A 15,579-nucleotide genomic window follows, 5' to 3' on the forward strand; every position below is an offset into this window, starting at 1 on the left:
AACTGGCACAAAATAGCTTATATGGTGATAGAAAGGCATCATAAAAAACCTGGTATTTAAAAAAAACCTTTTGTACACTGAACAATTAAAGCTTATCTAACTGCACCTTAAGCCAGCATAAGCTTAAATCATTTTGAATACAAAGATAAAGTGTATAACAGCATATGCAAAATCCCTTCCAAATTAGGTTTGCAAACCATTTAAAATCATTGAATGCAATTAACTACTATAAAGACACTGAGTTTTTAAGGAAATATGCGAAATAAAAAAAAAATAACTCCTTCAATCAAATGGAAAATTATCAAATGTTGTAGGCCATACATAACCATGCATCAAAAATTTTCAATCTATGCATAAATGAGAAATTTAAATTAATATTTTACGAAAGAGACAACCTAATAATAAAAAAGGTGAGATAATCTCTAAATGTAGACATATAAATAAATTACTTCTCTCATCTTTCATAAAACCTATCGGTTATTACTGTTAGCAAATCAGCTGTAGAACGAGAAGATCAAAATCCATCTTATCTTTCAATAATGTAAGATTTTATTGCATTTTTATTAAAGATGTCAGAACTGGTTTAATTGTATGTTTTAAACATGTTTTTTTTTTAATTCCTTTTTTATGTCACAAAGACAACTTGAAAGAAGCTATAATGAGCGCATGGGATAAAATAATAACAGAAGAGACCTAAAACTTTGTCAACTCAATGCCAAATTGTCTAGCTGAGGCCATCAAGGCCAAAGGAGGCCCCACTCAATACTCATTTCCATGAAGTTTGATCAAAATCTTAGAATAAAGGTGAAGATAAAAATAGTTTATACCTTTGCTATAGATGCTAAAATAGGAAATTTTTTTGCACTCTGCTTCCAAAACTGCAAAGCTGGTGATTTGTCATGAATGCTAAAATAAAGTTTGATTTCGACATGCAATCCAGTACTATTATCTTGCAATCCTTCCAAACTTGAAGATGATTTTGCGCTCTGGTGTATTAAGTAAAGTTGAAGTTTTTTTAAATCTTGTGATCACTGTTCTGATTTATATCAACAGCTGATCCAGATAAAGTATTCTTTATATTCATGGATTCTGCTGAATGTTCTTTTGGTAAAATGTGTGAACCAAATATTGAAGTTTTTATTTAATTGTAGCTGTTTTTTAACAAAGTTTCACATTTTTTCTTTGTCAACACAACATTGCAAATTGCTGGATCAAAGCAACAGGCTAGTTCAACTAAACTAGTAATGATCAGCTGTTTTTCAAAGGATGTTTTTCACAAGTTTAGTGCTGCCTGGCTAGCAAGTGGAATTAGTTCTGGAAATGGAAATAAGAAATTTTGCAATTCATGCAGAAGTTCCAAATCTTCTGGAAGAAAATATAAATCATCCCTGCCTATATTTTTTAATAGTGTCTCTATAAATATTTAGATCTAAGATAGATTTAATCACTTGAAGAGTACTATTCCATTTGGTTGGGACACTATTTTTTAAATAACTGTGCACATGAGAATTAGGTAACTATGTTTGTGGATAAATGATTCCATTTTGAGTTTCATTTTCAAATCCAAAATTGGATTTCATTAGTAATGAGCTGCTCAACATGACTTGTAATTCTTTTAAATAATTCCTTGTCTTTCAGTTTCAATTTCCTTTCATATCATATATCCTTTAAAATGTAAGGTATTGATTACTTCTTTGCATTTTTGTACCAGTAAACTTATTTTGCAATTTTTTGTAAGCTATATGAGGTTAATGGCAGGTGAATTTTGTGGGCAGTACATGCTATACATTCATGACCTAAAAACTTGGATAGTCTTTTCATATTAGCTGCGCTATTAGTTGTATTAAAAAACAAAAAGTTTTTCTCTTGAGCAAGAAATTCTTTCTAAAACAGTTTTAATAAACCAATAAAGGTGATTAGAAGTGTGGGACTCCACTGGTTGAACAGCTAATGTAAAAATTTTAAATCTTCAATCATGTACAACACTTAAATGAATTCCAAAATATGGTAAACAAATGTGCCTGTCAGTATATTCATCCATTATCAAAGTTCCACGTACACAGGACAAGAGAACATCTAAGACTCTACATTTAACCGAAGTGAAAAGGTTTTGAAGACCAGACCTAGATATGCAGTTGGATGATGGAGGTTGAAATGATTTATTTTTTAAACAAAAGTTTTTAAACCCAGGTTTTTTAACTGAGCTAAATGGTTTAAGATCTTAACATACTAGCAGACAAAGACTTCTATTAAATTAAAATGTGCTGGCTTGTTTTTTTTACAGTTTGAACCCAAATGGTAAATTTTGAATTAATTGGTTGCTCAAAATTCCTCCCATGTTTAAAAATAGTATGGTTCAGATGGTTACCGATATATATATATATATATATATATATATATATATATATATATATATATATATATATATATATATATATATATATATATATATATATATATATATATAGAGTAGAAAATCACTTAACAAAAAAATTGTTTTTTTTTTTTTTTACAATTTTATATATGGGTCATTCCATGCCAAGTGGTGCAAATTTTAATGAGGTCCCTCATGGACCATCTCAGATTTTATTGAAATTTTTTGATTTTGTACATATATATGTTAAAAGCATGTTTTAAAAATTTTAGATCAATATCTAATATGGTTCTTGAGAAAATGCTATTTAAGTAGTGGGCTATTTTGCATAAAATTTCACTCTACAAGAAAAAAGGGTTTTTTCATCATTTTTGACAGCCAATAACTTTTGAACAAGTTAGTTTTATACTTCAATTATTATAAGATAGCAAGTGTGCTGTGGATACTTTGAAAAAAGAAAAAAATATTATTTCTGGCATCTTAACTTTTTCCATAATGGCGGGCTAAAGTTGATTTTTTTGTTTTAAGAATAAGTTTTTTTGTGATTTTAAAGACCTTAATCTTAAAAACTAGTTACAAAGTTAATACAAATCAAATTGCCTGCTGATCTACATGTGGTGGATAAACATTTTAAAAAAAATCAGTTGATTAAAGAGCTGCATTCAAAAGTTATAGGTCTCCAAAATGAGTCAGATCGAGATTTTCGTAAAATTGATCTGTGATGCAAAGCATCTGTTACCTAAGATGGCACTTTTTTTTTTATATAAAATTTTTTATACGCATCAATTAAAGACTGTTAATTAATAAAAACCAAAAAAATTAATGGGCGCTTATATATAACCCCCAAAAGGTAGTCACTAAAAGTCAGGTAAATTTTCCATAAAAAATTATTAAAAGTTTTTTAAAAGTTTAGTTATTGTTTCATTTAATTCTATATTACTAGTATGTCAATCTAAAAAGTACTAATAAAACCAAATAAATTGTTGTATTTTAGAACTAATTAATAATAAGTAATATGCCTGAGCTTTCTACTTGCTGTATTGGTAAAGCATTAAATGAACAGTGCTATCTATCTAATAAAAGTAAACGCTACCAAGAACTGTATAAACTAAACCAAGAGCTTATTTCTTTGAGAAGAAAAATAAATCCCATAGATTTTATTTGTAGCTATCACGAGAAAGTTTACTTGTCGAGGTATGAGAATGAACATCGCAGGTATTGTTGTAATCCGTTGAACAAGCACGCAAAAAATGTGAAAAGTAAGTTTCAATATTTAATATCTTAATTTAATAAAAATACCTTAATAACACTAAATAAATAAATAAAAAAATATTTAATAATTATTTCCGTTATTTTTTAGATTCTCTTAGAGTTATCAGTCTTTCATATGCCAAAGATTTTGGTTTAATACCTGGTCAAAAAATGTGCACTAGTTGCAGAAAAGTTCTGAATTGCAAACATAATACAAAAGAAAATGAACTCCAAGAAAAAGAAATTTATGTTGACAACCATACATTAAAAGAAGATCTTAATTCAAGTATTGCAAGTTTTGGATGCTCACCTCTAAAACTTGTTTCAAAAAAAGATAGAGTTGCATATGGAAAGCGTAAAATTGATAGCGTAAGAGCTCATACACAAAAGGCTGTTGCCAATGTGCTAGGTTTAGAAATAGCTGCACTTTGTGGAATTGAATCACCCTCAAAAAATGTTTGAAAAAAACAAACACAGATTTAGACAATATTATGACTCAAATTAAGTCAAAATTTGAAAAAACATTGTCAAATTCTGAAAAAATCACACTTCTTACACTCACTCCAGACAGTTGGTCAATAGAGAAAACTCAGAAGTTTTTTTTTACTTCAAAAAGATCTGTAGTACAAGCCAGAAAATTAAGTAAAAAAAGTGGAATACTATCAAAACCTTCTCCAAAATCGGGTAGAAAACTAAGTGAAGATGTAATTACAGAGGTTGTTCATTTCTACGAATGCGATGAATATTCAAGGGTTTGTCCAGGAAAAAAAGAGTTTGTTTCAGTTAAAGTAGATAGTAAAAAGCAACATATCCAAAAGCGCCTTCTACTAGTCAATATGAAAGAGCTACATATTGAGTTTAAAAAGAAATATAATTATCTTAAAGTTGGATTTTCAAAATTTTGTGAGCTAAGGCCCAAGTGGTGCATTCCTGTGGGTGGTGCTTCTGGTCTGCATGCAGTTTGTGTTTGCCAGTACCATCAAAATGTAAAGCTCCTTGTACAGAAAATTCCTGGAATTTCTGATTACAAAATCTTGTTAAAATTAATGGTTTGTAGCATTGAAAATAGAGATTGTATGCTGCATAGCTGCGATAAATGTCCTGCTAAAAAGGTTTTGTTAGACTACATTGACACTTTGTTTACAGAAAAAGAAATTAGTGAAGTTAACTTTTATCAATGGCAAAAATCAAATTACCAATGTACTTTAGTACCAGCAACTCTACCTTTAGATGAATTTATTGAAATGGTTTATGAACAGTTAGATAGTTTACGAGTGCATCATTTTATATCAAAAAGTCAAGCCACCTACTACCAACATTTGAAAACTAATTTAAAAGAAAATCAAGCTTTGGTTCTTCTTGACTTTGCAGAAAACTATAGTTTTCTAATACAGGATGCAGTGCAAGGTTTTCACTGGAATAACAGCCAAGCAACTGTGCACCCCTTTGTTGCGTATTTTATAAAAGATGGAAAACTTGATAGTCAAAGTTATTGTGTTATATCAGATCATCTGAAACATGGAACAGATGCTGTTCGTTGCTTTATCGGTAATGTTATTGATAAACTTAAACAATTACAAACATTTGAACACATTATCTATTTTAGTGATGGAGCTGCATCACAATATAAAAATTACAAAAATCTTATCAACTTATGCTACCATAAACACGATTTTGACATGACTGCAGAGTGGCACTTTTTTGCAACATCGCATGGTAAAAGCCCTTGTGATGGTGTTGGTGGAACAGTGAAACGTCTTGTTGCATGAGCCAGTCTACAATCACTAAATGATCCTATTGACACACCAAGCAAAATGTACAGCTGGTGTGTTCAACACGTCAAAGGAATATCTTTTTTTTTTGTTGACAAAGTTTCAATAGAAACACATACTACAAACTTCAATTTGGAAGAGAGATATCGTTCTTGTTCGACAATACCTGGGACACGAAACCACCACAGTTTTATCCCAATGTCACTTACCTCAATAAAAATAAGAAGAGTCTCATTTGATATTATTTGCACTAATGTGGATTTTTCTACTTGCAGAATTTATATTAATAAAATTTCCAGTTACTCACCAGGAGAATATGTGGCCTGCGTTTACGATGCTCAATGGTATTTAGGAAATATTCTTAGTATTTCAGAAGAGCATCAAGATCTTAATATGAAATTCATGAAAAAGTCTTTATGTAACAAGTTTACGTGGCCATGCAGAGATGATCTTTGTTGGGTACCTCTAATGCATATTTTATGCAAAGTGCAATCTCTTAAAGTCCAGTCAAACAGTGGAAGATTTTATAGTATTAACTTAAAAGAAATCAATGAGATTATTTTATTATTTGAGAAATTTAACTTTTTGTAAATTTTATTATTTTTGTTTATTTTCTTAAAAACATTTTGTTTGTTTTTCATTAAAAAAATTATTGTATTATAAAGAGGGGAGGGGACAGAGGGGAGGGGACTTTATCTATTGGGATTTAAAAGTTCTTTATCTAAAGGGATTAAAAGGCTTTAAGCATTGATATTTTTTAATTGATATTTCATAATAAATAACATTATATAATTCAATGCATTTATTTATTAAGTCAATTTCAGAATTTTATGGAAAATTTACCTGACTTTTAGAGACTACCTTTTGGGGGTTATAAATAAGCGCCCATTAATTTTTTTGGTTTTTATTAATTAACAGTCTTTAATTGATGCGTATAAAAAATTTTATATAAAAAAAAAAGTGCCATCTTAGGTAACAGATGCTTTGCATCACAGATCAATTTTACGAAAATCTCGATCTGACTCATTTTGGAGACCTATAACTTTTGAATGCAGCTCTTTAATCAACTGATTTTTTTTAAAATGTTTATCCACCACATGTAGATCAGCAGGCAATTTGATTTGTATTAACTTTGTAACTAGTTTTTAAGATTAAGGTCTTTAAAATCACAAAAAAACTTATTCTTAAAACAAAAAAATCAACTTTAGCCCGCCATTATGGAAAAAGTTAAGATGCCAGAAATAATATTTTTTTCTTTTTTCAAAGTATCCACAGCACACTTGCTATCTTATAATAATTGAAGTATAAAACTAACTTGTTCAAAAGTTATTGGCTGTCAAAAATGATGAAAAAACCCTTTTTTCTTGTAGAGTGAAATTTTATGCAAAATAGCCCACTACTTAAATAGCGTTTTCTCAAGAACCATATTAGATATTGATCTAAAATTTTTAAAACATGCTTTTAACATATATATGTACAAAATCAAAAAATTTCAATAAAATCTGAGATGGTCCATAAGGGACCTTTGCACCACTTGGCATGGAATGACCCATATATATATATATATATATATAAAATTGTATGTATATATATATATATATATATATATATATATATATATACATATAAATATTTTACTCTTTTTGTTTTCTTATTTTTTAAGGTGTTATTTTCCACTACCATTCTTCTTTTAAAATATTTTCTATATATATCTATATCTATATCTATATCTATCTATCTATCTATATATATATATATATATATATATATATATATATATATATATATATATATATATATATATATATATATATATATATATATATATATATATATATATATATATATATATATATATATATACCGGCCAGGTAGAATTGCTGACACTGTTGCACTGATACGATCTACCAATATTGAAATCTTAGTTGATTCGCCATATGAAATACAAGTTGCTTGCAACAACTTTTATCATTCTATACTTTCTGCCCAAGACATCTGCCAACCTCTAAAATCAACAACGCTCGTTAACCCTAAGCCTTAGATGACACAACTTATTCAAGGCCTTATAAAAGAGCGTCAACAACTCTTTTTCTCCGGATAGTACAAAGAGTGGAAAGCACTTGCAAATCGAATTAGTAAACTAATTACCAAAAGAAAGAGAATCTATAACAGGCGTTTCACTACTGGAAAAACAGATTTTTAGCGTGAAATCAGTCTTGCTGATAAAGGTCAAATTGCAACCCCTATGAGACACTAGCAAACCAATTAAATGATCCTTTTCAAAGTGTTTGGACTGGCAAGAAACAACCCAGACTCTCATGCTTCATTAACCAAAAAGCAAACCCGCCTACTACCCCCATTTTTACCCTTAATAACATTGTCAATTGACTCAGCAAACTCAAACCAGGTTCCTCAGGACCAGATGATCTCTCTCCGTTTTTACTCAAATCTGATTGCTTTGAAATCGCCTCATCACTCTGCATCCTATTCAACCGCCTCATAGAAAACAGTTACCTACCTGACCAATGGAAATCAGCAAACATAACACCGATTCCAAAAATTTCTAACCCACACTCCTCGTCTAATGACTATCGACCAATTGCCATTACATCCGCATTATGTAAAGTTTTTGAATGTATTATTACCATATTCATTGTCCATCACACCAAGCACATATGGGTCTCTAACAAACAGTTCGGTTTCCTTCCAGGCCGAAGTACGATGGACGCTTTTATTCAAATTATAGAGGACTGGAGTCATGCAAAAGATAACAACAAATCAATTTATGCAATATTCTTTGATTTCCAAAAAGCTTTTGATCTTGTCAGTCACGACAAGTTACTGTTAAAGTTAGTGAACATTTTACCTAGCTGGCTCACCTCTTGGATCGCAGCTTACTTATCTAATCGTCAACAAAGAATTAAAACTAATGATCACACCACTGACTGGAAATGTATCGAAGCAGGTGTACTTCAGGGTAGTGTTCTAGGTCCAATCCTGTTCATTCTATTTATTTCCGACATTAACGTCTATCTTCCACCTGAAACCATGCTCGAAAAATATGCTGATGATATACTAACCTATATAATTAATGATAAATTTCCTACCAACCTGCCTCAATCGATTGTTGATGGCGCCGCTCTTTAATCAAAGGTAAATGGAATGAAACTTTACCCGAAATGTAAAATCATAAGAATTATTCCCAGATGCTCCGAAATTCAAGCTTTACCATCCATTGTACTCAATAATACTGAACTTGAAATAGTCAGCAGCCACAAATATCTTGGAATCATGCTCAATGAGAATATTGATTGGGATGAACAATGGACAAAAGTTCACAACAATATAAAATCAGTACCATATCTGCTCAGACGTCTTAAGCAAATTGGTCACACTCAGCCAAACCTTTTACAGGTCTACCGATCTTACGCTATTAGCCACTTGATATATAGTGATTCTATTCTCACTTCGTGCAGTGCTGCTGCAAAAAGAGAGATCCAACATTTTCTTAAAAATGCCCTACAAATTATTGGAATTGATGTAACCAATTCAAGCAGCTTCAATATTATTTTTGACATTGAAGAGTTACTTGACAGGATCTGTATTAACACACTCAAAAAGATCCTTGCAGACCCATGCCATCCTATAACTACTAAATTAACTCAAACCAACAGCAGAAACCCTAATAGATTCCCGTATGCTCTTAACACCGCAAAAACAAGTACTTACCAAAAAACTTTTATTCAAAAATACCTCCGAATCCTTCGTGATGGCGTCAGTGACCTCTACCTCCCAAGCAATATTGGAAGCTCTACTGCCTTTTCGATGCATAAATAATATTCCTCCCCTGTATTCTTAGCAAACTATTGATATTAAAGGACAGATAAAATTGTACAATTCATTACTTGTAATGCTAATCAATTTTAAATAAAGATTTATAAAATAAAATAAAATATATATATATACGTATGTATATATATACATATATACATATATATATATATATATATAATATATATATATATAAATATATATATACTATATATATACTCTTCCTGATGATCCAGCAATGGTGAAACTTCAAGTTGAAGAAAAAGTTAGATAAGTGTTTTTTACTAATTTAAATATATATATATATATATATATATATATATATATATATATATATATATATATATATATATATATATATATATATATATATATATAAATAAAATAAAAATCATCTTTTTAATAATCTTTTGTTTTCAATTAATTGTCAAACTTTATCAAAGGTGTTTTTCATTTTGACTGATGTTCAATGCTTTATCGTTGTCTAATATTCAACTTTTTGTTGTTTTCTAATGTTCAATGTTTTGTTGTTGTCTAATGATTAATATTTTGTTGTTGTTCAATGCTTTTGTAGTTGTCTATTGTTAAATCTTTTGTTGTTGTTTAATGTTCAATGCTCTGTTGTTGTCTGATGTTCATTGTTTTTCATTTCTAATGTTTAATGCTTTTGTTGTTGTCTATTGATTAATACTTTATTGTTATCTAATGTTCAATGTATTGTTGTTGTTGTTGATGTATAACTTGTACTTCAATAAAAATCTTTAAAAAAATTATAAAAAATCATATTATGACACACCTGATTAACAATAACTTATCAAGTCCACACCAATATGGGTTTTGTCCTGATCATTCCTGCTTAATTAACTTTTTAACTGTAATTAATTATTGGACATCATCACTTGATAATAATAATCCCATTGACAACATTTATCTTGATTTTGAAAAAGCCTTTGACAAAGTTACAAATAAATTTTTTATTTCTAAACTTATAGCTTATGGTATAAATGGATCAATACTATAATGGATTAAAAACTTTTTGAAAAACCGTAGACAAAGAGCAGTTGTTAATGGTTGTTATTCAAAATGGGCATCTGTTGAAAAAAAAAAAGTGGAGTTTCCCCAAAGGCTTCATCCTTTCAGCATTACTTTTTATTATATATGTCAACAATATCTCTGAAGTAATCAAATCAAAAGCTGCTTTTTTCGCTGATAATACCAAAATCTTCCATTCTATTGAAAATACTCAATCTGCGCAAGAATTACAAAATGACATTGATGCTCTTGTTCCATGGTCTCAAAAATGGGAAATGAAATTTAACATTGATAAATGTTTTGTAATGCACTTAGGACGCAACAACAAATCCCATACTTATAATATTGATTCAGAAAAAATATAAGAGTAAACATTAAACCCAAAAATTGCAAACAAGATTTAGGTGTTCACATAGATTCCAACTTATTATTTCCCAAACACACAACTATCAAGTCAACACAAATAATAGGAGTCACACAAATCACACAAGTCACACAAATAATAGGAATATTAAAAAAAACATTTACATTATACCCAGATTTATTATCCTCTAAAAAACTATTTTCACCTCTAGTCTGCCCTCATCTAAAATATTGTGGATCAATTTGTAACCCCGGACCTCTCAAAGACAAACGCCAAATAGAAAATGTGTTAAGAAGAGCTTCGAAACAAATCAAAAGATTATATAAAAAGGATTATTTACTGTATGAACAAAGATTCTTGCCGTTAAATATGACAACTGTAAAATACAGGCTACTTCATGCAGATCTAATAAACACCTATAAATGGTTCAAAAATAACAATGGTGGTAGAAGTCGATTCGAAATCCAATTTATTACTCGTGGTCGGAAGCCAATTTATTACTCGTGGTCATGAATTTAAACTAAAAAAAATGTTCTTCAGGATTAAATTTACATATGAACTTTTTTTCTCTAAAAATAATAAATAAATGGAACTCTCTTCGTAATAAATAATGTAATTTAAAAATAAATAAATGAACTCTCTTCATTGTATCAGCGTTATTTAAAAAAAACCTTTAAGCTGTGTTGTGATTCCTAGTATTTATATTATTGTTTATGAACTATTTGTGTTATGTATATATTTAAACTCTTATATCTTTAGATTAATACATTATTGTTGAATAAAGCCTTTGTCAAGAGGTTTTTGTTTTTATTGGGTTCATCACAATATATTCAACATAAATAATATATATATATAATATGTCAAAGATCTTAAAACCAACGAGGCTTGATCTTGACCATAATGCACCAACTGCTTTGAAAGAATGGAAGCATTGGAAACGAACATTTGAGAATTTCATAGAGGATTGTGGAGAAGACGCTCCAGATAAATTTCGCTCCATCATTAATTTTGTATCATCAAATGTTTATAATTACATTAAAGAGTGTGATTCCTATGAGAGCATCATTGAAACACTGTAAAACTTATATATAAAAAACCCCTAATGAAATTTTTGCAAGGCATCAATTACTTATAAGACATCAAACGTCAGGTGAATCTCTTGAAGTTTTTCTTCAGGAACTACGCAAACTTAGCAAAAGCTGTAACTATAACGATGTTTCAGCTGAACAATATAGAGAAGAACAAATAGAGATGCTTTTATTTCTGGAATAACTTCAAATTACATTCACCAACGCCTTCTTGAAAATTCAACATTGAATTTACAATCAGCATTTAACCAAGCTCGCTCTCTTGACATTGCTCAGAGGAACTCTGAGTCTTATATACAGAAACCCCCCTCATCATCAACGAGTCTAAATATTGTTGCTACTATAAAGTTACCAGAAGAATCTTCAGCAGCACTCAATGCAATGCCTGTTTATCCACAAACAAATTGTATTTATTGTGGTAATCAACCTCACAACCAACTTAATTGAACCTTTGCTCGGAAAAATTGTCCGGCTCAAAATGTTACATGTTTTAAATATGGAAAAAAAGGGTATTTCTCCAAAGCTTGTCTTGGCCGACCAATTAAAAAGACCCACAGTGTTACAGCTGCAGTGTATAAACCAAGTTTGTGCACTGTTTCAAGTGGTTGTCCTGAGAGCCTTTTTCATGCATCTGTTGTTGTCAAAATTAATGATGAATCATTAACCGCACTAATTGATTCTTGTAGTTCAGATAATTTTATAAGCAAAAAAATTATTGATACTTTGAAAATAAAAACATTACCTAGTAAAAGAAAAATTTCTATGGTCCTCACAACAATGGAGTCTGAATTAGTGGGTTGTTGTTCTGCTAACCTCGAACTAAATGGTTTACTGTATGATGTTTGATTTGGTATCTTGGAAAATCTTTGTAGTGATATCATACTTGGCTATGACTTCCAAATGCAACACAAAAATCTTATTTTTCCATTTGGTGGAGAAAAAGAAGACTTAATAGTCACGAGGAAAAATAACCTATGTGCACTGCAAAAGGCTAAAATAAAAATACCTTGCTTGTTTACAAGTATTTCAGATAAAACGCAGCCAATAGCTACTAAATCAAGAAGATTTAATAAAGATGACCAAAATTTTATTGAAAGTGAAATATCACAGCTATTATCAGATGGTATAATTGAGCCATGCTTCTCACCATGGAGAGCCCAAGTAGTGGTTGTAAAGGATCTTACAAAATCAAACAAAAAAAGACTCTGCATTGATTACTCTCAAACAACCTTTACACCAAATTAGATGCATATCCTCTTCCTAGAATAGATGATATGATAAATGAACTTGTAAAATACAAGGTATTCTCTACCTTCGACCTAAAAAGTGCTTACTATCAAATTCCTATAACAAATTTAGATAAAAAGTATACAGCATTTGAGGCAAATGGAAAATTGTTCCAATTTTGCAGGATTCCATTTGGAGTTACTAATGGTGTGTCTATGTTCCAAAGATCTATGGACAAATTTGTTGAAGAAGAAAAGTTACATGACATTTTTCCATACCTTGACAATATAACCATTGGTGGCTATGATCAGGTACATCATGATGAAAATTGTCTACTGTTTCAAAGCGCCTCACAACGTTGGGGGTTAACATTAAATGAATCAAAACCTGTCATTTCAGTTCCTTCGATAAATATTCTTGGTTATTGCATTAGTCATAACAATATAAAACCAGATACTGAATGATTACGTCCTTTAGATTTACTACCTCCTCCTTCTGATGTTTTATCACTTCGTCAAACTTTGGGTTTTCTTATTACTCAAAATGGGTCCCTTCTTTTGCTAATAAGGTTCGCCCTTTAATTAATTTTTAATCCTTCCCAATCGATAGTGAAGCATTTGAAGCATTTCAATTACTTAAAAGGGAACTTCACTCTGCCACTTTGAGTTCTATTGATGAGAGCTTACCTTTTGTTGTTAAATGTGATGCATTCGATGTAGCTGTATCAGCTACCTTGAATCAAAATGGTCATCAAGTTGCTTTCATGTCTCAGACATTAAACAAAAGTGAAATTAATTATCCAGCAGTAGAAAAAGAAGCAGTAGCTATTATTGAAGCTGTTCAAAAATGGCGACATTTATTGCTACGAAATCAATTCCAGTTAATCACTGATCAGCGTTCTGTAGCTTTTATGTTTGATAACCGAAAGAAAACAAATATAAAAAATAGTAAGATTCAGTGCTGGAAGATGGAGTTAGCAGAGTTTAGCTATACTATATCGTATCGTTCTGGAAGTGATAATGTAGTCCCTGAAGCACTTACGCGTGCTTTTTGTGCCACAACTCAACCTCAAACAAACCTAAGCGATATACATAACTGTTTATGTCATCCAGGAATCACTTGTATGCTTCACTTTGTTAAAATCTAAGAACTTACCTTTTTCCACAGAAGAGGTCAAGAAAGTTTGTTCTAACTGCCATATTCATTCAGAATTAAAACCAAAGTTTTATTGATCTGTGAATGTCAGTGAGTTAATCAAATCGATACGTCCAATGGATCGTCTAAGTATAAATTTTAAAGGACCATAGCCATCTAATTCTAGAAATAAGAATTTATTTACAGTTATTGATGAATATTCTCGGTATCCATTTGCTATCCCATGTCCAGATATCAGTTCAACAACCGTTGTGAAATGTTTAGACCAAATATTCTCTTTTTGTGGTTTTCCAACTTACATTCATTCTGACAGAGGCTCATCATTCATATCTAATGAACTAAAATCTTACCTGACTCAGAAAGGAATTGTAACAAGTAATTATACTCCATATCATCCTATCAGTAATGGACAAGTTGAGAGATATAATGGTTTGATATGGAGAAATATTTGTTTGGCACTAAAAACCCACAACCTAGATGTTAGAAATTGGGAAGTTGTTCTATCCAATGCCCTTCACTCACTCCGTTCGTTATTATCAACTGCAACTAATTGTACACCCCATGAGAGATTATTCAGTTTCCCTCGGTGTTACTCATGTGGAACTTCATTACCCTCATGGTTAACTCCTGGTCCCATTTTTCTTAGACGTTTTGTGAGAACAAACAAAAACGATAATCTTGTTGATAAAGTCAAATTAGTGGATGTAAACCCAACATAAGCTAATATTCGTTACCCGGATGGATGAGAATCAACTGTTTCACTTCAAGATCTTGCACCATATTCTGCCCCACAAGAAAAGTCTTTTAATATCAACCAGAATAGAATTATTGAATCTTAGGATAATGTAACTGCGGAAGTATTTGATGTAAATAGAAGCCCATCACTGAAATCTCATGATAATGTAACTCCCCAAATATTTAATGTAAATAAAAACCCATCACCGAAAATTATATCTGAAATAAGTGTTGAAGTAAATAAACCAATAAATGAGTCATCTACTGACATTTTGGGAAGTTCTACAAGAACTTGCAAAGTTCCTGTAAAATTTGATGACTTTATACTAAACTGATGAAACTAGTTGTCTTTTCTATATAGATGGGAAGATTGTTGTGATTCCTAGTATTTATATTATTATTTATGAACTGTTTGTGTTATGTATATATTTAAACTCTTATATCTTTAGATTAGTACATTATTGTTGAATAAAGCCTTTATCAAGAAGTTTTTGTTTTTATTGGGTTCATCACAAGCTGCTTCTTGACAATCATCTAAAAAATGAATGGCTTCTTTATGACTAATCCACATTTTATTTTCTATTAGATATACAAACTCTGTAATTGTCAAGTATTGTATAACTAGGTTGACAGGCAGTTTATGCCTATACAATTTATTGTAAAACCTTAATGTTAAAAAATAAATAACATAAGTGCATATCAATAAGAAATGACGTAAGTGCATATCAATCATATTGTGAAAAAAACACA

General features: G+C 30.3%; 2 protein-coding genes across 2 annotated transcripts in view; one reads left to right on the forward strand and one right to left on the reverse strand.

The window, feature by feature from the left end:
• LOC105843820 (protein TEX261) overlaps positions 1-15,579 on the reverse strand; it is a 62,209-nt gene that overhangs the window by 27,318 nt on the left and 19,312 nt on the right. The gene's annotated exons all lie outside the window — the stretch shown is intronic.
• LOC136078358 (uncharacterized) lies at positions 3,328-6,018 on the forward strand. Its single transcript, XM_065794062.1, has 2 exons — positions 3,328-3,633; positions 3,735-6,018. Exon 2 carries the CDS (start codon positions 4,117-4,119, stop codon positions 5,392-5,394), a length of 1,278 nt encoding a protein of 425 aa, XP_065650134.1. The 5' UTR covers positions 3,328-3,633; positions 3,735-4,116; the 3' UTR covers positions 5,395-6,018.

Source organism: Hydra vulgaris, chromosome 03 (assembly GCF_038396675.1).
Source record: "Hydra vulgaris chromosome 03, alternate assembly HydraT2T_AEP".
Lineage (NCBI taxonomy): Eukaryota > Metazoa > Cnidaria > Hydrozoa > Anthoathecata > Hydridae > Hydra > Hydra vulgaris.

Bases quoted from the DNA above. Each gene is read 5' to 3' on its own strand.
- LOC136078358 (XM_065794062.1), top strand. From the start codon at position 4,117: ATGACTCAAATTAAGTCAAAATTTGAAAAAACATTGTCAAATTCTGAA.